Source organism: Cervus canadensis, chromosome 18, assembly GCF_019320065.1.
Source record: "Cervus canadensis isolate Bull #8, Minnesota chromosome 18, ASM1932006v1, whole genome shotgun sequence".
NCBI lineage: Eukaryota > Metazoa > Chordata > Mammalia > Artiodactyla > Cervidae > Cervus > Cervus canadensis.
This window is the reverse complement of record NC_057403.1, coordinates 41,261,241-41,287,744: the sequence shown is the minus strand read 5'-3', so window position 1 is coordinate 41,287,744 and position 26,504 is coordinate 41,261,241. Positions and strand designations below refer to the sequence as shown.

Here is a 26,504-nt window from a genome sequence, read left to right as displayed (position 1 = left end):
CTGGGAGCCATTTGTCCAGCAATTTCTGTGAGTCAAAACCTCGCCAGGAGCCACAAAGGACAACGAGGAACTCTGAGCAGCAGACTGTACAACAGGAACCTTGTCACCATCGAATACATTTGTCAAGCATTTCATGGTTGTCAATTCATTTTTACATACTAATCCCATGTCTTAAGCAGAAAGTCCAGGTACCACAGCATGAGCACTCTACAAGAGTTCCTCGGGTCCTCACTTACATCCTATTTCTTCCTGCCCTACGTACTACTGTGACAAAGCTCGTCATTTCATTCCAGGCCACTGCAGATTCAGGGTAGAAGAAGAAAGGGAAATAACATCTGAGGTAGGAATGCTGAAAGAGCAAGAAGGGACAGATGACAGCAAGTGAAGAGATGGAAAAGTTACATAAAGCATATCAAAACAGAATTAATTATATTCCAGGACCATTTGCAGGGGGTGGGGAGGGGGTGGGAGGAAACAGTCTGCCCATCAATTGCCCTCAGGGGCACTGCTGGTTTTTAGCACCAAAGCAAGAGCAAAAAGTGATGACTTGGGGCGACCAGGGCAAAGGTTAAATATGGTGTTCAGCATTCAGTTACTTTTGGTAACACCATAGGACTACTTTCTTTTGCAAATGTCCCTCCTAGTTTCTAAACCTCTCCCTGAATTGATAAATAGAGCTTGAAAGGAACATTGACTTTTTTTTTACAAAGTAAAACCCGCTTTCACAAGTAGCACTGTGACAGGACTTCCTGGCTTTTCTCAATTGCCAAAGACCTTCCTCCCATCCATCGCCAAGCAGCCGAAGTCTGCACGCTCTCATCTCGGGTCCAGGCTACGATCCAGCTGGTCCTTTCCTTTTCCCCACGACTCCTCATTGTTTAGCTCTGGGGTTGCATAATTTACAGTCACCCTGTGAAGGGCCGTGTGTTCCCGAGTAGGAAGCTGTCACACTGAATACAGCGCCGCTGGGCTGCGTTCACAAACAGAGCATTGCACAATTCCTTTGCACAGCCAGCAACAGCAAACCTCCTCCTTGCCTGCAGGCAGCCCCTGCCAATGGGCAAGATTGGGGGCAGGGGTGCTGGGAAGGACTGCAACCATAAATTCTCTCTACTTCACTGTATAACAAAGCAGGCTCATAAAAACCACAATCGTATTTTCAAGCCAGGACTGAAACCAGGCCCAGGGCAACACCTAATTTGGTTCCTAGAACCCAACAAGTTGTGAACTCGTTTTCTCAGTTGAGAGGGAACTACGTAGCGGGGCAGAGGTGGAAACTGATTTCAGGACTTTGGGTAGGAATGTAACCCAAGAGCTGAAAAAAAGCAGGCCTGCCTGAGTCCAAAGATGCTAGGACAGCCTCATTAGCAGCAGCCCAGATCTCCAAGGGCTGCGCTCTGGAAGACGGCATGGCAGGGACAGGAGGCCCAGAGAGTTCTCACCCTGAATGCAGAAGGTGTGCCAACTGGTATCACAAGACAGAGCAACAGGACCCCTCCACCTCTGGAATGTCTGCTCAGTTATGAACCAAGGTGTGACCCTGTACAAGTCTTTCAGATAACCTCTGAGTCTCACTTTCTTCAGCTCTAAAATGGGGATAACCAGGGACTTCTCTGAGTGGTCCAATGTCAAAATAAGACTCTGTGCTCCTAATGCAAGGGGCCCGGATTCTACCCCTGGTCAGGGGATTAGATCCCACATGCGACAACTAAAGATCCTGCATGCCGCAATGAAGACTAGGCGCAGCCGAATTAAAAAAAAAAAAACAAACAAAAAACAATTAAAATAGGGATGACCAGTAACCTGCTACCAGTGAGAGTTAAGCTGATCGTATACTGGGTTAGTCCCTCAGTCGTGTCCAATTCTTTGCGACCCCATGGACTTATTAGCCCATCAGGCTCCTCTGTCCATGGGATTCTCCAGGCAAGAATACTGGAGTGGGTTGCCATTTCCTTCTCCAGGGAATCTTCCTGACCCAGGGATCCAATGCAGGCCTCCTGCACTGCAGGCAGATTCTTTACCATCTGAGCCACCACGGAAGCCCGAACATGTTTATTAAACATCTTAAATAATAAAATGTTCAAGAAATGCTATTTCCTTCTCACCAACTGGCTTCTCCCAGCCCTTCCTGTGAATATTCTCTGGAGAAGTTAAGGGAGATATGGGAGCACACTCATTCTTGCTCTGATATTAGCTAGCCATGGGAACCCGAACAGTCACTCCCTTCTCTAGGCCTTACAGTCTACAAGAAAACATTAGAATTTACATAAAAATTAAGTAAGGTTGATGAATACAAAATCAATTCACAAAATCAACTGTTATATCCGTACACCAGCAACAGATACAAAATGCAATTCAAATGCTTCTACCATCACCTTAGGAAGGAAGCCTTTCCAGTCAAAAGACCTGAATTGCCATGGTTGCTGCTAAAAACAAGTCAGCTGAGCTGTATTCCTATCTGGAGCGGGAAGAGTCTGGGACTGAGGAAAGGGGAGAAGATAAGAAAAATAGTTCTAATGTTAGAGGAAGCAAGGAGGGAGGGAGGGATGGAGGAAGAGAGGGGAAAAAGAAAAGGAAGGAGGGAGGGGAAGGAGAGAGGAAGAAAGGAGGAGGCATACAAACTAGATATTCTATACACTGTACAGATTCTAGGTGCTAACAATATTTAATGAAAACAACCTTCAGAACTTTCTATGTTTTTAGCAAAAATCAACTTAGATAATAACCCTAAAATTGAGTATGTGTCTAAATTTAAAAAGTAATCTATTGTCAAGACCTACAAATACCAACAATGTTGGAGCAGTTAAATTAGTATTAAGTGTTGTGACAAATACTACATGATCTCACTTACATGTGGACTCTTCAAAAAAAAAATCCCCAAACCAAGCTCATAGATAACAGAGAAGAGATTGGTGGTTGCCAGGGGCAGGGGGTGTCAGGTGGACAAAACAGGTGAAGGGGGACAAGAGATATAAACTTCTGACTATAAATAAGTCATTGGGACGTATACTACAGCATGGTAGCTAGAGTTGGTAACACTTCATTATTGCATATTTGAAAGTTACTGAGAGTAGAGTTTAAAAGATCTCATCACAAGAAAAAAGAATTTTTGTAACAATGTATGGTGACTAATGTTAACTAGACTTATTGTCATCATTTCACAATGTATACAAAAGTCAAATTATTATGTTGCACACCTGAGATTAATATAACGTGATAAGCTGACTGTGCCTCAATTAGAAAAATAAACTATTGGTGTCAGTAAAAAATAAAATTTTAAAAACACAATGAAAAAAAGAGCAATTATAAGACCATTGTGAATATCAAGTATCTAGTTATAAATTTAACAGAAAGTATGTAAGCCCTCTATGGGAAACATTATAAATATTTTAGGAGAAATTACGATAATCTAAATGAGTGGTGAAATGTAACACACTCATAGATCAGGAGGACGAAAGATGTAAAGATATCAATTCTACCCAGAATAGAAAGAAAACAAGAAATACGAATCAAAATTCCAAAAGCAGTGTGTGTGTGTGTTACATAAATTGATTTTAACATTTACATGCAAACACAAAGGACTGAGAACAGCTAAACCACTCACAAAGACCAAGGTGGGGGGGATTTACAAACCAAATATCCAGACTTGCTATAAAGCTACAGTAATCAAGATAATGTGGCAACGACCTAAGAATAAAGGGTCTGATGGAATGGAACAGAGAGTCAAGAAACAGGTCCCTGTGTATATAAACATTGGACGTATGACAGAGGTGGTTATACAGATCAGTGACTGAAAAAAAAACCTCTTTTTCAACAAGTGGTGCTGGGACAAATGGGTATCCATTCAGGGGGAAAAAAATGAAACTGGAACCCTATCTTATACCACATACAAGGATCAATTACAGATGAATTGAGCACCAAAATATGGAAGGAAAAAGCTTCCAAGCTTTTTGAAGAGGAAGAGAAAGAATAAGTTTTGTCATCTCTAAGTAAAACACAGATCTCTTAAATGGGACACAAAAAAATACTAACCAAAAAGGGGAAGACTGAAAAATCTAACATTAAAAATAAGAACTTTGAGGCTTCTTCTTTTACCACTGAGCCCTAGGAGCTCAGTGGTTAAGAATCCACCTGCCTGTGGAAGAGACACAGGTTTGATCCATGATCCAGGAAGATCCCAAATCCCCAGGAGCAACTAAGCCCATGCACCACAGCTATTGAGCCTGGGCTCTAGAGCCCAGGAGCCTCAACTACTGAGCTCACGCTCTGCAACAAGAGAAGCCACCACAATGAGAAGCCTGCTCGCTGCAACTAGAGAAAAGCCCATGTAACAGTGAAGACCTAGCACAGCCAAAAATAAATGTCATTTTTAAAAAGAAGCTTTTTAAAAAATCATAATACATCATTAACAAAGTGAAAGGACAAAGGGAGATGATATTTACATGAATAAAACTGGAAAAGGACTACTATCCAGAACATACAAAGAACTCCTAGAAATTAATGAGAAAAATACAACCTAATATTTTAAAAAAGAAACAGAATAGATGCCTCACAGAAAAGGAAATCCAATGTCCAATAAATATATGAAAAGCTGTTCAACCTCATTAGTAGAGCATGTAAAGTAAAACCACAATGAAATACTATCAATTAGGCAAAAAATGTAAAAGTTTGACAATACCAAATATTGGCAAGGATTTAGAACAGGAATTCTCTCTGCTAGTGCAAGTGTAAAATGGAATAGCCACTATGGAAACCACTGTGGCATTATCTAATACAGCTGAAGATTCCCAGCAATTCCAGTTCAAATAACCATTTACAAATGTAGGTGTCTCAGGATCTAAATCTACATGGGTATTCATAGCAGCATCCTTCACAATTGCCCCAAACTCAAAATAACCCAAAGGCACATCAACAGTAGAATGGATAAACAACCTGCAGGGTTCAGAGCTGGTATATAATGGTACATGTTGTACAGCAGTGAACTGAATAATATCTGGCAAATTCATGAGTATACCCAAGTATTTGTGAATGCTACATAGAAAAATTATAACTATTTGGGAGAAAAAGGCTACGCAGCAATAAAAATGAACGACAGCTATGTATAACAACTTGAGTAAACATTACAAACACAATGTTGAAGGAAAGCTACAACTTAATACATAACAGTAGGATTCCGACTACGTCAAAAGCAGATAAGAATAAACTTTACGATAAGATGCATGTACGGGTGACAAACTATACAGAAAAGCAAGGAAACATCATGAAAATCAAGGCAGTGGGAAGTGAGGGAGAGAGAGCTATGATTGAGTAGGTATATTTGGGGATCTTCTTTACATGAGTACATGCTTTGAAGATGCCTATTAAACATGAAAAATTAATGCATATTTTACATATGTATTGATCTATGACATGACAAAAGTGTTTTCGCTAAAAAAAAAAAGAAAGAAAGAAATTCAACATTACATCCTCTAGAAGTCTTTCCATACTCCAAACCTACTGAGGTGCTCCTTAGCATCCTTCACCTCTCAGCTGGCTGTGATGTCAATGAACTTAAGGGCATCTCTGCCCTCAAGGGCAACCATGGAGCCTGTCTTGTTTCACCACTGCAGCCGTGCATATGTGGAGCATGCGGTGCGTGCTCAATAAATATTTTCTAACTTAACCAATGACTGCACTAAAGGATCTGTGTTAGTAAAAAACTAATTAGCTCCCTCCTTCACTGTTGGTGGGAATGTAACCTGATACAGCCATTATGGAAACAATGTGGAGATTCCTGTAAAAACTAGGAATAAATCTACCATATGATCCTACAACCCCACTTCTGGGCATACACCATGAGAAAACCATAATTCTAAGAGACACATGCATGCCAGTGTTCACTGCAACAATATTTATAATAACCAGGATGTGGAAGCAACCTAGATGCCCATCAGCAGATGAATGGGTAAGGAAGTTGTGGTACATTTATACAGTGGAATATTACTCAGTCATTAAAAAGGTACAAATTTGAGTCAGTTGAAGTGAGGTGGATGAACCTAAAGCCTCTTATTCAGAGTGAAGTAAGTCAGAAAGAGAAAAACAAGTATTGTATATTAACACATATATATGGAATCTAGAAAAATGGTACTGATGAACCTAGTCAAGAACAAACTTGTGGACACAGTGGGGGAAGATGAGGGTAGGATGGACTGAGAAAGTAGCACTGACATGTATATGTTATCATGTGTAAAATAGTGGCAAGTTGCTAAATAACACAGGAAGTCCAGTCTGGCACTCTATATTGACCTAGAGGGGTAGGATAGGGGGAAGGGAGGGAAAGAAGGGATAAACATTTAATTATGACTGATTCGAGTGTTCTATGGCTGAAACCAACACAAAATTGTAAACTAATTTTCCACCAATTAAAAAAATAAATTTAATAAATAAAAAATAAATTTGTCCAGTTAGCTCTGGACAAACCAACTAAAAACCAGGAAGAACGTACTAATGTGACGGAAGGAGAGGCACACCTGAAGTGAGAAAAACCAGGCTCTAGTTCTATCGTGTACTGGCCACATCATCTTAAATAAATCACTTTTTTCACGAGGCACTGGTGGTAAAGAATCACCTGCCAATGAAGGAGACACCAGAGACTCAGGTTTGATCCCTGGGTCAAGAAGACACCGTAGAGTAGGAAATGACAACCAGCTCCAGTATTCTTGCCTGGAAAATCCCATGGACAGAGGAGCCTGGCGAGCTTCAGTCCATGGGGTTGCAGAGTCGGACACAACTGAGCACACACTCACTGATGGCCTATGTGGGATCTCTCGCCTCACCTCTCTCACTGATGGTAAAAATACTACGATCATCTAAGGAACTTCAACATTATGCTAAATGCTTTTAGCTGTGTTGCTGCATTTAATCCTCACAGTATATCTGCAATGAGCTTAATTTTTTTTTAATCTCTTTTTAATGATTTGGACACTAAGGTTCAGAGAGATTAAATAATTTCCCCCAAGGCACATGACTGCCAACAAACGGCAAAGCCAAGATCTCCAAAATTCATGCTTTCCTGATAGTGCTATACTTTCACCTCAGTTTTTTCATCTGTAAAATGGGGATACGGGAGTGTCTGTGCAGCCTGACAAGACTGTTGTTAAGTAAGGCTCAAATAGCGAGTGTAGAAGCAGCCTAGAGCACCACTCAAAGGTGAGGAATGTAATGGGTAGTAAGCATTTACCATGGGCCCACAGAAAAGCAGCAGATGCTTTCCACCCACACTGAGCTTTCAAGTCAGTTCTGAAGGAAAGCTATGTGAACAAGAAAACTAGGAACACACACCAATAAACTGACTTAAGGAAGCCTTCAGGAATAGCACACAATACAGGCTCAATTGTAAGGCCAGCAGTGGGTGTACTGCTTCCGCTGTGCGAGGCTGGCTTTGTTGTTCAACAGCCACATAGCAATGCAGCCAGATGGATTTTGTTACAGCTTACTGCAATTCTTTTTTTTCCCCCTTAATTAATAATTTTTTTTTTTAACTGTGCTGTGTGGCATGCCAGATCTTAGTTCCCTGACCAGGGATTAAACCCATGCCCCCTGCAGTGGAAGTACAGAATCCTAACCACTGCACAGCCGGTGGCTTCCTTAAAAAAAGGACATTTCTTTTTTTTTTTTCCATTTATTTTTATTAGTTGGAGGCTAATTACTTTACAATATTGTAGTAGTTTTTGTCATACATTGACATGAATCAGCCATGGATTTACATGTATTCCGCATCCCAATCCCCCCCTCCCACCTCCCTCAAAAAAAAAATGGACATTTCACAAGTCAGATTTACTGAAGCATAACTTACTTACAGTAAATTCACTGTTTTGGGGTAGATAGTTTAATGAGTTTTGGTAAACATATACAATTGTGTAACCAACAATTAAGAGGGAGAATATTTTCTCTCACCTCCAAAAGTTCCCTTGTTTCCCCTCATAGTCAATCTTTCTCTCTTTTCTCCTATTATCCCTAGAAACCACTGATGTGATTTCTGTCCCTATGGTTTTGCTTTTTCCAGAATGCAGAGGAACTTTTTAAAATATGTACATCATGTCAAGTTGTCCCATGTTTTAAGGCCCCCAGAGCATTCTGAAACCCAAATGCTTCTCCCTAGGTTGCGCGGTGGTTCCTCTCGGCTTCTTTAATCCCATTTTGCGCCACTTTTTCTTCCCTGTGGTCCAGCCTCCCTGGCTGCCTTTTTGCTCATTTCTGCCCCAGGACCTTTGTATCTGCTCTTCCCTCTTCCTCAGCTCTTTCCTGACCAACTGTCTTTCCCTCATCTCCTCTAACCACTCCCCACTGTTCAAACCCAGCTTCTTCTACTGGAACATATCACTACATGAAACAACCTTGCTTATTCACTTACTTGTCTATCCCCCTTCTTTAAAGTTGAAAGATCCTTAAAGACAGGGAGATTGGCGGTTTTATTGAGTTAAGAGCTCCGTTCTTAGAAACTTAGAAAACGCCAACCCATGATTGGTCTTCCATTGGTATTCATAGAATGAACACACGTGTGCTGAAGAAATAGGGACTGGTGAGGTCTGTGTGACTGAAACTATAAGAAGATTCAAAGAGGAATCAGGCTTTATGTCTGGTAGGAGGGCTGGCCACGACTCCAAACCAGGGTCTCCCTACGGCCATTCTACCATCCTTTCCCCAAAGTCGCCAGTGATGAAGTCACAAAGTGCCCGGACACAGAGCCAGGCCTCGCCCATTCTGACCCTCTGGTGCCCTCGGGCTTGTTCCTCTCCTGAGGCTGGGGTCCCTCCAACTCCTCTTTGCCCACCTGGCTGGAACTCCCCCTCAAAGCCAGCTCAGACTCATGGTCCTTTTTTCTCCCACCCATGTGCATTCAAAGAGACGGGGACCCCAGGAGTTATTCTTACTCTCTCCCCCTTGGAAAAGCCTCACAGGACCCTGGTCCTACAAACCCTGACCGTATTACGGGACGAATTCCTGCCTCACAGGGCCCCACACTCTCAGTGGAGTGCACACGTGGATGCAACATGCCCTGGTGTCCACAGTTCCCTGAGCTGATGTCCCAGTTTTCGTTCTCAATTAGCACTGCAGTTCTGAGAGCTTGATTTCGTTATAATTTATTATCTCAGTGGAGGGTGGCCAAGGGAGAAGGCGGGGAATTCCTCACCACAAGAACATCTGTTCTGCTGGACAGCAAAATTTAAATTATGACCTCAAGACTTGAGCAGAAGCTTATAGATCATTCCATCCAGTTTCCTAATTTTATTATTTTTTAAAGATTTACTTATGTTTTGGCTGCTCTGGGTCTTCATTGCTCTGCATGGGCTTTCTCTAGTTGCGGCAACCGGGGGCTACTCTGCAGCTGCGGTGCGCGGGCGTCTCACTGCGGTGGCTTCTCTTGTTGCAGAGCACAGGCTCTTATCTAGGGTGCTCAGGCTTCAGCACTTGTGGCTTGTGGGCTCAGGTGTTGTGGCTCCCAGGATCCAGAGCACAGGCTCCATGGCTGTTGTGCACAGGCTTAGCTGCTCCTCAGCATGTGGGATCTTCCCAGTCAAGGGATCAAACCCACGTCCCTCACATTGCAAGGTGGTTTCTTAACCACTGGACCAGCAGGGAAGCCCCAGTTTCCTAATTTTATATATGAAGGTACTAACTCCCAGAGACGTGAAGGAACTTGCCTGAGGCCACCAAGCCAAAGAGGGACAGACCTGGGGTCCATCTCGTCTTTAATCCCAGCTCAGCCTTATCTCTACCCAAAAATGTTATTTCAATGTCACGCTTATCCCTTCCCCTCCACTGAAAGTGCTCTTTCCAAGGCCAGTAATAGCCTCAATCACCAAATTCTGGGTTGGCCAAAAAGTTCAATCAGGTTTTTTTCCTTTACATCTTATGGAAAAACTCAAAGCGAATTTTTTGACTCACCCAATACAATGGTCTGTTCTCAGTCCTCATCTAATGGGGCAATGCCATGAACAGAACACACCACACAGAACTTCCCTCAGCACACATTGCATGGTCTCCTTGCGTTCCTCTGACCTCCAGCCCCTTTTCCCAGGTGAGCTACCTCTGCGTCTATCAAAGGCTTCACCTCCACAATAGGGGAGGCTCCTTCCCTGAGAGCCCTTCTCTCCATCTGCAGACTCTCTCCAGGGACACTACACCCACTGACTCTCATGGTCTTACCACGCAGGGCAGCCCAGCCCCATTCTCCTTCTAGCCCTGACCTCTCTTCTAAATGGCAGAATGACTTCCCCAAGAAAACTGTGAACAAAAAAGTCATCTGGGAAGGACCTAAATTTCGTACCGGTGGTCTGACTTGCCATCTTCCTCCTACCACTTCCCTCCCTGCTCCTATGCCTCCTAACTTGAAGGCATAACTAAGTTCCATCACCCAGGTTCCAAACTGGGGGGACTCCTCTGACCTACTCTTCTCTCCCCATGTTCAACTGGACACCAGGTCTCAACTATTCTGCCAAAATCTCTCCCACACCCAATTCCTCATTGCCTCTCCTAGCGAGAAGACTGGTGCAGACTCCTCTGGTGAAGACTACAGAATTTTTCTCTCTGCTCTTAAGCCTCTTCTCTGGTCTCCCTCTTCAAGCTCTCCCAACTTGGCACCCTACTGCCCTACCATGTAGGGAGGAGGTTAGTGTCCCTACCATAGATTCAGTGTACCCTGAAGCCAAATGCGCAGTGAAGCCTACAACCCAGTTCCACTCATCCTTTACACACTTCTCCTCACATCCCCCCAACCCCAATTGCAGTCACACAGGGCTGCCCCCTCCCCCCCAGGACGGCAGCCTGCATGTATGGGCTGTGCTTTTGTGCGCTAGCTCATACTGTTTCGTCTTCCTGGAAGGCCTTATCCATTTTCAAAATGATTTTGGTTGTAAAGGAGAGGATTCCAGCTCAAATTAGTTTCTGTAAAGAAGAAGGGATTTACTGGTTCACATAACTGTCTGGTGCATAGAGCCAGCTTCAGAGACTGCAATAATAATAGTCAAATGTCTTTCTGGCTTCCCCTCTCTCCTTTTCTCTTTCCTCTCCATTCCCCCATATCCTGAAGTCTCTCCCACAATAGGTAAGCTTCCTTTCTGCAGAGAGTAATGCAAATGTGGAAACATGGCCGCAGATAGCTCCGGGCTACCATCAGTTCAAGCCGGTGAGGACCTTGCTGGGGCCCCAGAGGAAGAGCCCCTATCTCACAAGGGCTGTAAAATCCCGGAGAAGGACTCTGGCTAACCTGGACTGGGTCACACCCCATCCTCTGGGCCAGGGGTATGGGATTTTGTGAAGGTCTGGTCACATGCCCTTTTCTATCAGCAGTGATAGCGGCTCTCATTTCTGTATCTGGTGCCTCCAGGCTTCATCCTGAGCCCTTGTCTGAATCAAACTCCACTTCTGCCTCTTCTGTGCACTGATTTGTCTCCTCCAACTCTCTGAGGGCAGGAATTGGATCCCTAGGTGAACAGTTTAAGGCCTCACTCAAAGGTGTGACTCCAGAAAAATTTCACAGTCTGCAATTACTATGTCCAATTATTTGTTTGTGAAGTGGTGGCCTGATTCCCCTGGGGCAGACTTGCTCACTACCAAATCTCCAAGCACCTAAAACAGTGCCTAACACACAACCAGTGCTGGATAAATATTGAGTAAATGAACAAATCAGTGGTTTGAACAGACATCACCAGTCTTTGGTGTTTGTTAAATAAGCACAGCTGCTTTTTAATTCTCCCTACCTTACAGAGAAAAATAAATGACAAGGCAGGAACTCCAACTTTTTGTACCCACCATCCCATCCCCAAATTTCTGTATACACTCCTCGTGCTTATGATCTGTCAGTCTGAGGAGATGGATGCGCGCTCATGTTCAGACCAAGTTGCTCATCCTGACTCTGCACTTCCTGCCTGACCATCCTCTCTGGGCTCTGCTCCTTCTACCACTTCCCCCTTCCTCTACCTTCCACATCCCCCTCAGTCTGGGCTCTTTCTTTATGGTTTCTCAGTGGATCCAAGTTCCTCCACGGGAGCCAAATGAAGTCAAATAAACCCTCCCCGAGCCCCACTACCTCTGTCCTCCCTTCTGTCTCTGCCTTTCCTTCTATAGCTCCAATTTCTTTTCCAGGAGACTGTTTCTGGCCTTAACTTCCTCAGTCCCACTTGCTTAACCCCACTGCATTTTGGCTTTTCTCCCACGATTCTATTGAAACTGTTCTTGCCACGGTCACTGCCAACTTTCCAGACCCAGAGGGCATCTACCAGTCTTCCTCGTATTTGACTGTTGCAGTATCTGACTCAACTACTTCCTTGCCTTTTTGAAATTTTTTTCTTCCTTGGCTCCCACGATACTGCTTTATCTTGGTTTTTCTTTTCCATCTCTTGGCTCTTTCCTTCCTGCTTTCCATCACAGGCTCCTCTCCCTAGATGATCCTCCGTTTCTGGAACTGTGTCGGGGGGAAGGCGTGTGCTCATCCTCTGCCTTCTCTCCCTCTCTCACTCAGCGGGCTGAGATTCCCAGCCCCCGTGGCTCTCACTGCCCGCAAGCGCCACAGAATTCCAAACTGACCCTTCTCCTCAGGTGCACCCTTTTTCCTCATCCACCATCCAACCGCCTGCCTGCCAGGGATCTCCACTTAGCCTATCCACAAGAATCATCGACATGACCAAATAAGTCAGCATTTTTCTCCCCGAACCTTCCCTCTTCCTCCTCCATTTCTCCATCTCAGGGATTGGCACTACCATCTCACCAGTGGCCCAAGCCAGGAATCCTGGGCTCATTTTTGTGTACAGCCTTTAAAACGTACAGCCCCCTCAATACCATTCCAATTGATCATCCAAAAAAATTCAATTATTCCACTGTGCAAATAGCTCTTAAATCTGTCTCCTTTTCTCACCTCCTGCTACCACTGCTTTAGTTTAGTCCTTAAACTTTTCCCTCCTGGATCACAGTCACAGAAATAACTTTCCATCTGGTCTCCCAACCTTAGAACCTGACTCCTTCCAGTCACACAGGTGATCTTTCTAATGCGCAAAGTCATCCTGCCACCCATTTCCTTAAAACCCTCTGGTTCTTGAAAGTTCTCATCACAAGGTAAAAAAAAAACAGAAACCTAACTCTGCATGGTGATGATGGATGTTAAGTAGACTTACTGTGGTGATCATTTTGCATTACATACAAATACTGAATCATTTCACTGTATAGTTGAAACTAGTATAATGTCATGTCAGTTAAACTTCAATTTAAAAAAAAAAAAAGGACCCTTTGGTGGCATCTCATTATATTCAGAATAAAATCCAAAGTCCTTGGTACAAGGAACTTCATGACAGTTCTGTCTCATCTTTCATCCTCCATCTCTTGACACCCCTTTTATATATGGTGCTCTAATCAAACCAAATTATTTCACATTCCCAACATGTTCCATGTGGTGACATAGCTCAATGCCTTTTTACATGCTGGTCCATCTGCCTAGCATTCCTATCCTCCACCTGCTAACTACCACTCATTGTTAAGACTGAGCCCACGTGTCATTTCTCTTGGCCAATGTCCCTGAACTTCCCGCCTAGAGAAGGTACCCTCTGTTCTCCCACAGCCTCATGACACTTCCTGCTCTGAAGTAGAAGGGTCTTTTACATGTATCTCCCTTTAGGCTGCGTTCCACAAGAGCAGGGACTAAGACCTTCCTCCAGACCTCCATATATATGTCTAACTCAAACCAGGTGCTCAGTAAATGCTCATGGGTGAGCAGATGGATGGATGGATATCCTATTATCCTCTTTCTCTCTTCTCTGACCACTTCCTTCCACCAGAGTCAGAGCCTTCAGTGGCAGTTCCTCTCTGCTGTCACCTACTAATGGCCCACACTTCTGAGGCTGGAATGGAAATTATTTCAGGAGCTGTCCAGACGGTGGTTAGGGAACACTAAGAATCCATGTGATACACGATGGTGACCACCACCTCCAGAAGGGACCCAGCACCAACCAAGCACTTGCTCTTCTCTCAACCACTGACCTCAACCAAGGCTTGTGCCATCCCGTTTGCTGATGGTACTGGGTCCCAGACTGCCAGCTCTCTATTGCCCACACAAGTGGTGATCTAGTAACAGCTGGGCAGGGTTAGAACGGAATGGATACAGGTTTTGGAGTTAGACAAATCATGATCTTAACATATTGCTGTCACCTACTAAGCTGTGTGACCTTGAGTAAGTCACCTAGCTTCTCTGTGCCTCGCTTTCTCATCTGTAAGATGGGATTGATGACTATTTCCTCATGGGTTGATGAGAAGAAACAAATGAAGATAACAGATGGGACTAAAACTGATGAACACAGTTTCAGACCAAAGGCTTTCAACACTATTATTCAGTCCTATGTAGAAATGAGTCTGCATTCTTTGCATGCCTCAGTTCTTTCTCTTTCTTCAATTAACATTTATTAAGCAACTCTTTTGTGCCAGACATTGGGCTCAGTGCTGTGTGGTGAGCAAAAATAAGTCACCATTCCTTCTTTTAGGGAGCTCTGGGAGGGAGGGGCCACCCAGACTAGGAAGGGAGACAGACACACAAACATCTAATTAATGTGCAATAAATATTAGCGCTCTACAATTCTGAAGGAAGGTGGCCCAGGCTGATCTTACAGCATGGGAAAGTTGTTCCTATAAGTAACAATTTTCCACAGAAAACCTATCTGCTGGTCAAGCCATCAGCAGAGAATCGAGGGTAAATTCTTGGCCATGGAGCTCTATCCTTATATATATTACCCCCCTTTTCTCCATTCTTGGTTGAGAAATCAAGTGAGCAGGGGGACAAAATCAGGGTACTGACTATTAGCCTTGCAGGATTTTATTTTACTTTAATTTTTTTGGTGCTATGAAAAGCACAATGTTTTTCCTCTTTTCCGTAAAGAAAATTAGAACTAAAGATGGCTCCGCAGATAAAAAGCTGTGGGTGGTAAATACTCCCACCGTTCTCCCCCTGCATTTCAGGCTTCTAGATTTCTCTTTGCAGTTACTGAGCTAGAAACCTGAAAGAGGCCTGAGGAATTCTAGCCCATGTTCTAAGGAAGAGATGAACAGGAAGACTCAGAGTGGCTCAATGACTTGCCCAAAGTCAAGTTAGAGAACGAACCAAAATTAAAACACAGCCCTCCGGATCCTCCTCTTTACCCCTTCTGCAAATCCCCCAAGTTCATAGAGCTTGGGCACCTGAACTTGGGCAGGTTCCTTCTTGTCTATGCAGCCATCCCATCTCGGGTAGAAGCCAGGGCTGTCTCTATTGCTAAGCATCCTGGAAGCCACAGACAAACCACTTCTTCCTCTAACATGTCACTGGGTCCCTCCTCCCAGAAACATCTTGTTTCTCAATCACAGGATACTTTCAGATCCTCCTCTTTGGTTTGAGAAGCATGTCTGCATGAAGAGTTTGGTTAGAGGTGGTTTTCTCTAAATGCCTTTCAGGACTCTGACTTTCCTGGCTGACAAAGCTTTGTGGTTGAGGTTGCTATTCTGCAATTAACTTAGCCTTAAGAGAGCTTTCATGGGTACCCCCAACCCCCTCTCAGGAGGGAGCCAGAATTGATTCTTCTATGTTTAGAACCTTGCATCAAAGACCTCAAGACCCTGAACTTGAAGGTAATTCCCAGTTTCCTTGACCACTTAGAACAGAAAAGGAGCTTGGGGCAGCCCTGGGCCAACTACTCCATGAAACGGGGCCCCCAGAGAAGCAGGAGCAGAGCGACTTGTCTCGACTCCTGGTCCAGTGCTCTCCCCCACTCTCTGTCACATCACTCCAGCCTCCTGGGCTGAAGCAGCTGCGCCATCAAAAATGTCACATCACTTATGACAACACAGTTAGTTATATAACTGATGCTGCAGAGCAGGCAAGGGGAAAAAGACCTGAGCGTGAACCACAGCGCCCCCCTTCTGGCTCTCCGGCAAGCTATGGCCCACATCCTTGAGAATTCCATATGGGAAGGGAACACCCACTAATCAATCAAAGGAATCAAAACTGTAGCTGACATCTGTAAAATGATTTCTAGAAAACTGTTATAAGGTCATTTCATATATTACATCCCTTAATGCTCACAACCCTGTTAGTTATTTTTACTGTCCACCCCATTTCATACGTAAGAAAAGTAAGGCACAAAAACTGAAGTACTTGTTTAAGAGCAGGCATCTAGTGAGTGGTAGAGTCAAGATATGAAGTCAAGCAGCCTGGTTACAGACTCCAAGCTGCTAACCACCTCTCAGTTTTAAAAACAAGCTAAACCACTTCTCTCAACAGGAACCTCACCTATCTCTTTGAGCCAGCAGAAGGCCACTGCCCCTTCCTCCTGCCATTTCTCAGGCGATTTCTTTTCTATCCACTATTGTGCATGAATGAGAGACACAAAATAAAATAAGAATGTGATACTGGTTGGAATAAATTCTTAGAATGGAGTTTGAGCACTTTCAAGCTTTTTATGGCAATGCAATCAATAAAGTGAGGTGAAGTGCTCTTCGTATAGCATCTGCTAGCCATTTTAAAATCCATTGTAGTACATGTTTAAATATATTCAAAAATTGAAAAAAAAATTTTTTCAAAATCAAAATTTGTTCTTTGCTAGTGTCAAATTTTGGAGTAATCCTTTCAAAAAAATTTTTTTTTTCAGTTTGAAATCATCTCGCAGTTTGTCTACTGTCTTTTGGATCAAAATGTGCTCTTGTGATCATGGTCTGTTTAAATTTCTAAGGAATGTGAGACTGAGAACACCTCGGAGAGAGGGAACCAAGTCCCTGAATTAGATGGATGGAACATACATCAGAAAAATAAGACCTTCCTCTGCTCATATTAAATCTCCAGTGTTAACAGAGACAGGGCACTGTGAGCCACTGAAAAATGTAAGTGATCCTGTCCTATCTTTAGCAGGTGTGGCTAAGATGCACAATATAATCTGGGACGCTCCAAGTGCTTAAAAAGAAAAACAGAAACAGTCCTCTAATTCTGGGCACTATAAACCTAATCTAGCCCTATAATAGAGACTAGAAATTCTGGATTTCTCTGGAGTCTTGTCAATCTTGTATGAAGTTTCATCCATTTAATCTCATCAGCAACACCCTTTCAATAAGCACACAGGTTCAATTTCAGAATCCGTGACAGGTGACAGAGGTTCAAGAATTCCACAGCTGATTCCTGAGGATATCAGGTGGACTGTGGGCTACTCTTCTGGCAGGAAGGTCTGTTGGCGTTTACAGCTCAGTGAACAGTAAGGAGGAAGAGAGCACCATCCATCAGCAAAAGAGAATGCTTCTGCTACTTGATCTGACATTCTGTTTGCGCTCACAATGTCTCCAGAGAGCAAGGTGCATCCATTTGGATAAACATGGAGACAGGAGGAAGGGGAGGGCAAGCAGAGCAGCCACAGAGATGATTGCAGAAACAAGTCCACAGATCTAGAAGAGCAGCTCTCAGGGGAACGCTGCCTCAACATGGGACCCGTTGGGGATGTGCAGGAAACGCCCTTCCAGACCACTGTACTTTTACCGAGTAATGGTTCCAAGTTGCTACTCATCTCCACTCACGCCTGCGACATAGGAGGTGCCAAACAGCAGTGTGTTGAATGAACACAGGCTTGCCCTGAACCCAAGCCAAACAATCAACACCCTAATCACAAAGTCAGAGTCAGCTGGTAGGAGGAAACTACCAGCTTTTGGCAATCTTAAAATCGCCTTCCCTGTCTGGTAGGGTCTGTCCTCAGAATTGTTCCCTACTGGAAGGGCTGGGCTATTTGTATGAGCAATGACGTCTTTACCAGGCAAATCCATAAGTTTTGATTTCCTAATGGCACTGAGCAAGCACCCTGGAAAAGAACACACATCCAAAGTGTCCCACTTTACCGCATTCATCTACATACAGCTTACCAGCTAGCAAGCCACGCCTCATCGCCACCTTTGGACTCTCTAGCTCCCTAAAAATACACTAAATGCTCCGGAGACAACAAAGAAAACTCAACACCTCAAATGAGGACAAACTGTGGTGCCCGCAGCAACTTCATGGTTCATTTTACATTTTCATCAGGTAGACAGTCCAAGTAGTTGTCACTATTTGTTCAGAATGGGAAGTCGCTTAAAGGGATTATGTTGATTCTACATATAACGCCCTGAGAGAGTTCTTTGGGAGGGTTTGGTGACTAACTAAAGTTAACACTTATTGTTAAAACTTTGATTAGTCTCAATAAAAGTCCCCTGACTGCAAAAATGCCGAGGCTGTATCACAGGTGAGGTCACGGCCTCCTTGTTTGCTTGTTAGCAAAATAATTTAAAATGCTGCACACACAAAAGTCACTGATTACTCATGGTTTGTGTAAATTATATTTTGCTGTCTCAATGATCACTGCTTATTTCTCAGGACGGAAATGTTCTGGATTATCTGACAGAGAACTACCAAATACTAGTTCACAATCACATGTGTTCTGCGGTGCTTAGTCGCTCAGTCCTGCTTGACTCTTTGTGACCCCATGGACAGCAGCCTGCCAGGCTCCTCTGTCCACGGGGATCCTCCAAGCAAGAATACTGGAGTGGATTGCTATGCCCTTCTCCAGGGGATCTTCCCAACCCAGGGATCAAACCCAGGTCTCCCACAATGCAGGCAGATTCTTTACCATCTGAGCCACCAGGGAAGCTCAAGAATACTGGAGTGGGGAGCCTATCCCTTCTCCAGGGGATCTTCCTGACCCTGGAATCAAACCCGAGTCTCTTGCATTGCAGGCGGATTCTTTACCAGCGAAGTTACCAGAGAAGCCCACACATGAAAGGGGCGGGGGGGGGGGTGACCTAGCAAGCTATGTTCAAATGAAAATTTTAAGAAAGTATTAGGAATCAGGGTTTTCAATGACAATCTAACCTGTGGCATCTCTTGGTAGATGCACATTTCCCACTGCAAGATGTGTCAGGCAAAAGAATTTCAAAGATCAGTCTCCCTGCACTGATATCCTAGGCTGATACGGGTGTTAACACTTTGTTCTAAGCAGCATCTGCCAGCCAGGCTTTTCCGTATAATTTCAGTTAGTAGGGGCATACATGGAAGTCTCGTCCTTCTTATAATCAGCATGCCATAACATGGATAAGAAGGTAGGCCGAATGGAGTGGCTCTCTGCTCTTTTGGAAATGCTGACTTCAAAGGATCTAGAGATGTTTCCCTATCAATAGTCTTCTTCTCAATGCAAAAGGCTGAGCCATTAAACCCTAGTCCCTGTTAGGAAGTCATCAAGTTTTCACAGGACATCACCCACAGAGAGCGTGCTAATTGCATTTGCCCAGGTGAAATAAAACAGCATCCTTATTAACTCCTAAGTATGGTCTGATAGGTTGGTCACCCACTGTGTTGTCCAGGCAAGTCCAAAATTGCGTTCTGTAAACGCCACCTAGATTTTCAGGGCCAGCCCCACCCAGAGAACAGTACAGTTCTCCTGACTCAACTGATGCTCAGCCAAGTGGTGATCTGGAAAATCACCTCTTCGAGGGAGGACTCACAGGAATTTGTCACTAGGATACAGTGACACCAATCCCACATTTTGTGGTTAATAAAACAAGTTCTGCATCCAGCTTGGCACAAGGCCCTGATCTGATTTATTTCAAGCCCAGCTGGAGGACTCATAGGAAGAGCAGCCATTCATGAATGCTTCAGCAGGACAGGACGCAGGGACCCTAGCTGCAAAATTTACATGGGCCAGAAATCTTTCTGACTGACCTTTTGTGAGCAAACTCAGCTCACTTTCTAGACAGAACTGATGTATTTTAGAAAATATACTCACAGTTTTACCTACAAAAATCTCAACTTTGTCTGATATCTTTCTCCAAAAAGGCGTCCTGTGGGGTGATGGGGCTGGGGCGGGGCAGGGGAAGGGGGGAGTGCAGGGAAAAGAGAAAAAGTGCCAGGTCGTCTGATTTAACCATCCGAAACACCTAACGCTTGATTTTTAAAAACTTTTTTTCCTCTCCCTCCTCAGTGTAACCAACTATAAATTCCTTAAGACTTTTCCGGGGAAGTCTAAATACAGCCTTCATTACACAATCAGGAATTTTCATTCTAAAATGGCACACCTATCTCCTTGGAAAGCGTGGCTCTCTTTGAATAAAAAAGGAAAGGTACCCTTCAGGGGTACTCGGTATATATTTCTACACTTCTTATTAAATCAGCCTAGTTTATGGGGCTTGTTCAGGAAAAGCAGGTAAGGAGTTGCTTTGGCAGATGCAAAGTTAATTTCCAGACTGGAGCCTACCCCGCATTTCATCCCCACTCCCTTCACCCGAGTGCTTCCGAAAGCCTTCGGTCCCCTCGTCGAAAAAGCTCGGCTCTCTTCGCCAAGGCCCCGGTTCGGTTCCGAACACTGCCGAGTCCCTCCGAGCCCCGCGCCCAGACTGCGCCGAGCCGAGCCGAGCGCCATCGAGCTGAGCCTCATCGACTTTTCCGGCCTCGGCTGGGCGCTGTCCACCACTAGCAGCGCCTGAAACCTCACCCCGCTCCGGTGGCTGGGGCTTCTACCCGGCTTCAAGCCGGCCACTGCAGATTACAGAGTTCTGAAGTTTTGAAACGTCCCCCGCTGGGAGAAAGGTGTGGTGCTGCTTGCATTTACCGACCTGCAAGAGCTCCTGGCAGATGCAATATGCACCTTGTTGCAAAGAGCAATTCCCCAGGCCCCGCCTCCCCATCCATTTGGGTTGCACAAGCTCCAAAGAAGCCCCAGGCCAAATTACCCGTGGCTCAGTGGGGTGCGGCAAGCCGAGGGACCTCTGCAAAGAAAGCCCCAGGGAGCTCTAGAACAAAAATAAGAACATGTCAAGCCGACGGGAGAAATTGTCTCCGAGTCGCTACTCCCTACCATCATGGCGCCGCCTAGAACCCGCTTGTCATGCCTGTTACACATGCAAGATTTTTTGCATATTGGTTTTGAAATCGCAAGCATGCTTCGTCTCCCACCCACCTTTCTGCGAAAGGGGTTTTTATTTTCCATTGTTTTCCTACGGGATGCAATTACTTCGGCTATTCTGTCAAGTTGAAAAATAATCATTTTTGTTTACTGCACAGCAACCCCTAATTAGGAGCTGTGTGTGCATGAAGGTGTCACAGCAAAGCGACGTGGATCCTCGCTAAACGGTCTTAACTCCTCCGTCCACAACTAACAAGACAACGGAGGCAGCAGGGCCAGGAGGCCCGAGGCGCGCACCCTTTTCCTAAAGCCACCCCCTCCCCAAGCAAAGCTGCCTGTGGGCTCACCAGGAACTGCTAACCAGGAGTGGATGGGGCAAGAAGCAAGCCTGGGAGTAGCAAGGAGGGGCGAGGCTCCTTACTGAGCAAGTGTGAAAGGGAAGGAATATCCCATTTTGTTTTAATTTTCAACCATCACTCAAATCCACCCCCAGTTAATTAGGAGGGGAAACTGATATCTAAGGCAGAAGGGGGTGGTGCGGCAAGTGGGGCCTGAAATCCGCATTGTGGGTAGATTACATGGAACACAGCCGATGCAGAGTGTAAATAACTACACTGATAAAGACCAGAGAGTGAACGAAAACTGCCAGTGTCAGGAGAGCAAAGGCTGGGAGGGTGGGGGAGAAGGAAGGGGCAGCGAGGGGCGGGCATTCAGCCTCACATCCAGCGTCCTACCTTCCCCCTCTACCTTGGATATATCTGTGCCAGTATCATTCGATTGGAAGTCCACCCCTGCCCCTACCACACGCCCCTTCCCCCAACCTTCGTCTTTTTGAGGGGAGGGGGCAGAAACCACAGCCTCTAATTCAGCACCAAATCCATGAACAGCAGACACCTGATACTCCACCCCAGCCTCGGGCTGGGTCCCCCCTCCATGTTTTTGCCAAGTTCAAAAATCACTGCCCCAGGAGAAGAGCAGGGGTAAATGGGATTATGGATGTGGAGTGGGGGGAGGGGGGGTGGAAGGAGAGAGAGAGAGAGATATGCAGAATGAAACAGAGGCACAGAGACAGAAATGGAGGCAGCGATACACAGGAAACATCCCACAAACAAGAGTAATGACCATAATCATGCCAATAATGTGATGTTCTGATCAATATGGCGGACACTGTCATTCATACAACTACAGGCGCTCCCCTTCCCTCCACCCCCTTGGGGAGAAAAAAAAACACCCACCCCGGGAGTTGGGGTGGAGGACCCAGAACCAACGCAGGGCCTGGGAGAGGGGAGTCAAATTCAGGGACGCGCGTGTGTGTGTGTACGAATTAAAAACCGGGCCTGGAGAGTGATGTGAAGTGAACAAGGTAATAAAATTCATTTAAAAAATTACGCTTAATAAAAGTACAAATCCCAATGCCACAGGGACTTACTTCATCTGCTTCACAATGGTGCTTTTTCCTGATTCTCCAGCCCCTGTTGGGACAGACAGGGGGGAAAATTGGTGAGTGTCAGCTTAGGGGAACGAGGAGGGGGGGGCGCTGCAGGGGGAAGGGGGTAAGGCATGCTAAAGAGTGGGCGATCGTGGGCACATCGTGGTGCCAACTCGCGGGCCTGGTCTCCCCAGGAGCGAGCGGGGTCAGGGGGCTGGTTGGGGGGTGCAGAGTGGCCGGGGTCGAGGGATTGGGGTGGTAGCCCCGGTCCTTACCCAGCAGGAGTAATTTCACGTCTTTGGCGGCGCTGATGCCATCCTCTTTGAGGTTTTTCTCAATCGCCTTGCTCCGCTCGAGGGCGGCTCGCTCCTCTGCGCTCAGAGTACATCCCATGGTGGCCCCTTCCCTGCCACAGCCCGCACGACTCGGCTGGCACGGCTCCCCGGCTCGGCGCGCCCCCCACCCCCCCAAAGAGCAGAACCTGGGCTCAAAGGGGAAAAAATCACGATAGCTTCCCCTTGGCTGAAAACAAAAATGTCGAGAAACCAGAACCCCCCAAAAAGACAGCCTCTAACAAGCTCCCAGCCGCGGAGACTCGCGGCAGCTGGCGGGGCTCTGGGGGTGTCGAGGCGAAGGTGGCCGGGGTCTGGGGCTCCGGAGCCGAGGGAGGAGGCGCCCGCGATCCGAGGAGGCGCGGGCTGCAGGCACTGAGGCTTGTGCACGACCCAAAATAAATAAAATAATAGTCGAGGCAGGAGCCGGAGTCGGTGGAGGGTGGGGTAGGGGGGCAGGGTGGGTCCTTCTACCGCTGCTGCCGGAGGAGGAGGCGGCGCGGGGTGTGGAGGGAGTGAGTTAGGGGGTGCCGCTAGTGCATTTGCATCGCGGATCCTCCGCCGTTGGTGCGTCCGCGGCGCCTTCGCCGACCCCCGCGCGCTGGGCAGGGCTGGGCAAGGGGCCGGGCCGGGGGGCAGGTCTCTAGCGGGAGGCGGCGTCGCTGTCTCCCAAAGCTCGCATCGCTCGACGGAGCCTACCGGAGAGAAAGGGAGAGCGAGAGGGAGCCGCGGGCAGCCGGGAGCTCGAGGGGGAGAGAGAGGAGAGAGGCTGGGAGGGAGGGGAGAAAAAAATGAAGGGAGAGAGCGAGCGAGCGAGCGCGCGCGCACAGCCCGGGCGGGGGGAACAGGCGAGCGCAGCGCGCGAGTGCGCCAGCGGCTCTGCGCACCCCGCACCGCCAGCCGCCGGCTGACGTCAGCAGGGCCGCGCGCCGGGCCCCCGGGACGGGGAGGGGCGGGGGGCGGGGGAGGCGCGCGCGTCGAGGCCCGCGTCAACTAGCGGCGGCGCGCGCGTGGCGCGGCCTCCCCTCCCCCCACTCCCCGCAAGGCCCGAGGCTCTCTGAGGTGGGCTCGTGCAGGCCTAGCGGGGGCGGGGCCGGGGGCCGGGCTCGTGCCGCGGCGCCCCTCCCCGCCCCCGCCTCCGCCCCCGCCCCACGCGCAGGCGGCTCCCGCCCTCTGGTCAGTGGGAGCGCCGGGCTGGGCGGCTCGCGCCGCCGTCAGGTGGGTCCACTAGCTGCGGGCCGGCGCCGCCTCCCTGCCTCACCCGTTTCTTCTCCATCTTGGCTCCAGCAGCTCACCTTCTTGGTTGCTCTCCTGCTGCTGGGGCCGTAACGGCGGAGGTCAGGTGGCCTCGGTTTAACTGAGGAGACGGTGATTCTGAGGAAACCTGCGTTCCCTGTCATTCGTCCTTGGGGATTGGGGGCAGATTCGGATTTTTCGCTTCCTGCGTCCCACATTTATTGAGCACCTAGTATGTGAGAGAAGTAGGCTGTGAGGAGAGGAACAAAGAAGGTTAAGACAAAGGGCCAGTTCTCAAGGAGCCTCTGCCTCCCTTTGCCTTCGCGGACCCTGCTCCGTGATTCCCGGCCAAGGCGGGCAGCACACGCGACAGTTCCCATGCTGAGAAGGTTTTCGATGGGAAGGACAGGTTTTCATGGAGTGATGCTTACTTCCTCAACATTTGCTTTTCTCGTTTTGGAGGGTTTAGTTTGATTGTAACCTATCTCCCAAAACACAGGTTGAATGAATTTTGAATAAATTTTCGGTGAGAGAAGAGAGTTTCTTCCTCTTCCTGTTTTAAAATACTCCATCTCTTATTTAAACCCAGAAACCTGGGTCAGTTTGTGTACAGCTCATCCAATACTGAGGAAACACGTACCTTTCTCCAAGGGTTGGGCATATTCTGTGTGGTCTGAGTGATTTTTGAAGAAACTATTAAATAGTTCTCACTGCACAAAATGGTTTTACAGTCAGTTCCATCAGGCAGCCTCAGGGGCAATCCTAGAGAAAGGGGCCAATGGGAAAGATTGCATGGGGATAGAAGAGGCAGGCGGCCAGTGGAAAACGTTTTTTGTTTTTTGTTTTTCCTAACAGTTGGGCATTTTTGTGGCTCTAAAAGCGAACTTGTTTGTTTCATTTCAACAATAGAAAAAACACCCCTGTTTTTGGAAATGTTACCCAACATAAAAATACATTTGCAATGAGGAAAAAAAGGCAAGTAAGTCCCACCCAGAAGAAAACATTTTTCCCTGTGTATTTTTCAGTTTGTTGTTTCCCACTTTGGGTTTGCCTAATTCCACAAATAACTATGTCAAAAGTTGTATGTAATGAAATTTGAATATTTACACTTAGATCACATTTTACATGTTCTAGAAAACTGACAAAGGTCTCGTATAGAGAATTGTTTTATGAAGCAAATAACTTCCCTTCTTCCTCACCCCCCATCCCTAACCCAATTTCCTTTTTTGTGTGTAAAGGAGGGGAGTTTAGGGGATAAATATGGTTTCTTTAAAATCTGGGTGTCACTAAAAATCAGCCTCCCAGATTCAAACAGCTTAGCTAACCAACATTCTATAGAATTTGTTATTTCTTTTAAAGGTTGTTAGGATGATTATGCAGATCTATCAGATACAGGAAAAAAATTAAGCCACCTCACCCAGATTCTGCAATCCCTGAAAGGCTGCGTCTGAAATACTGAAGAGGTAAGACCATGGCCATTTCTTTGTAAATGGTGGGTCATATTTTACATTTTAATGCTCTTTCATATCAAGTAACTTTTATTTTAAGATCTTAGACTCTTGGGGCATTGTGGTTTATATGGTTGAATCGAACTGTCTTTGATTTTTGGTATATTTATTCCTTATTGGTGTCATACCTAGTATGGTGGAGACACAAACTTGTGTTTTGTGCTTTTTCTTTACTCACTCAGTACTTATTAAGCACCTGCCTGCCATGAACAGCCTAATGTTCTAGGTACCGTAGATGTTGTATTTCAGGTTTGTGTACACTGTTTTCTTTTTCTGGGTCACTTTGCATCTTAATAGCTGGGCTTCATAAAAGGCTAATAATAATCCGCTTCACCTGTGTAGTGCTTTACAGCTCACAGAGCACTTTTATGAAAATTATCTCTTGTGATCCTTCCACATAAACCTCAATTAGGGACTGTGGTGTTGGAGCATCATGGCTGATTGGAAAGAGCCTGGGCCCATATCAACCTGGGTTCCCATTTTACAGCTGAGAAAACTGAGCCTCCAAGGGACTGAATAAATTGTTCAAGATCATACAGTCATTAAGTACTAATCCAAGACTCCTTTTACAGCTTTGTGGACCATTTGAAAGATAACATTTTGCATGTACTTATTATATATATATGTCTATATATATATATATATACACATATATTATGCTTCCTAGACTCACAGAAAGCTTACAACTCCAGAAACCAATCATATTGGTCTCCCTCGCCAAAAGAAGTGAGGATGACAACATCTCAGTTCTCAGTGAATTATTAGTAATTAGATAATGCCATACATGTTTAATTTGTCCACAGTTAATTCCTGTGGGCATGAGGAAATCACAGTCTTAACATCAGGAGTAATCAGGGACAGATTTCACTTACTTTTATTTTATATGAGCTTTGGAATTATTTCTCTGATTGTTATTGTTGACCAAAAGAATAATTCTCGTTCACCCCACTTTAGGTCAACTATAGCCGGTTCCACATGTTTTTAATTTTAAAAGTATATGGTCAGCATATTTTATAACTCTCTCTAAAAGGAACAACAAAAGCTTACAATGAGTTGCTTTTATACTACATGTGGCTCCTAATTCTGGAGGACAGTTAAT

General features: G+C 45.9%; 1 protein-coding gene across 2 annotated transcripts in view; it reads right to left on the bottom strand.

Annotated features, from left to right (window-relative positions):
- Positions 1–23,576, bottom strand: part of GNAO1 (G protein subunit alpha o1) — a 176,369-nt gene extending 152,793 nt beyond the window's left edge. For both annotated transcript variants that reach the window (XM_043434841.1, XM_043434843.1), the window contains exons 1-2: positions 22,605–23,576; positions 22,330–22,372 (exon numbers count right to left, since the gene is read on the bottom strand). In XM_043434841.1, coding sequence (XP_043290776.1) covers positions 22,330–22,372; positions 22,605–22,722 — 161 coding nt within the window. In that variant the 5' untranslated portion in view covers positions 22,723–23,576. The remainder of the gene's footprint in view (positions 1–22,329; positions 22,373–22,604) is intronic.
- Between the last annotated feature and the right edge of the window lie 2,928 nt (positions 23,577–26,504).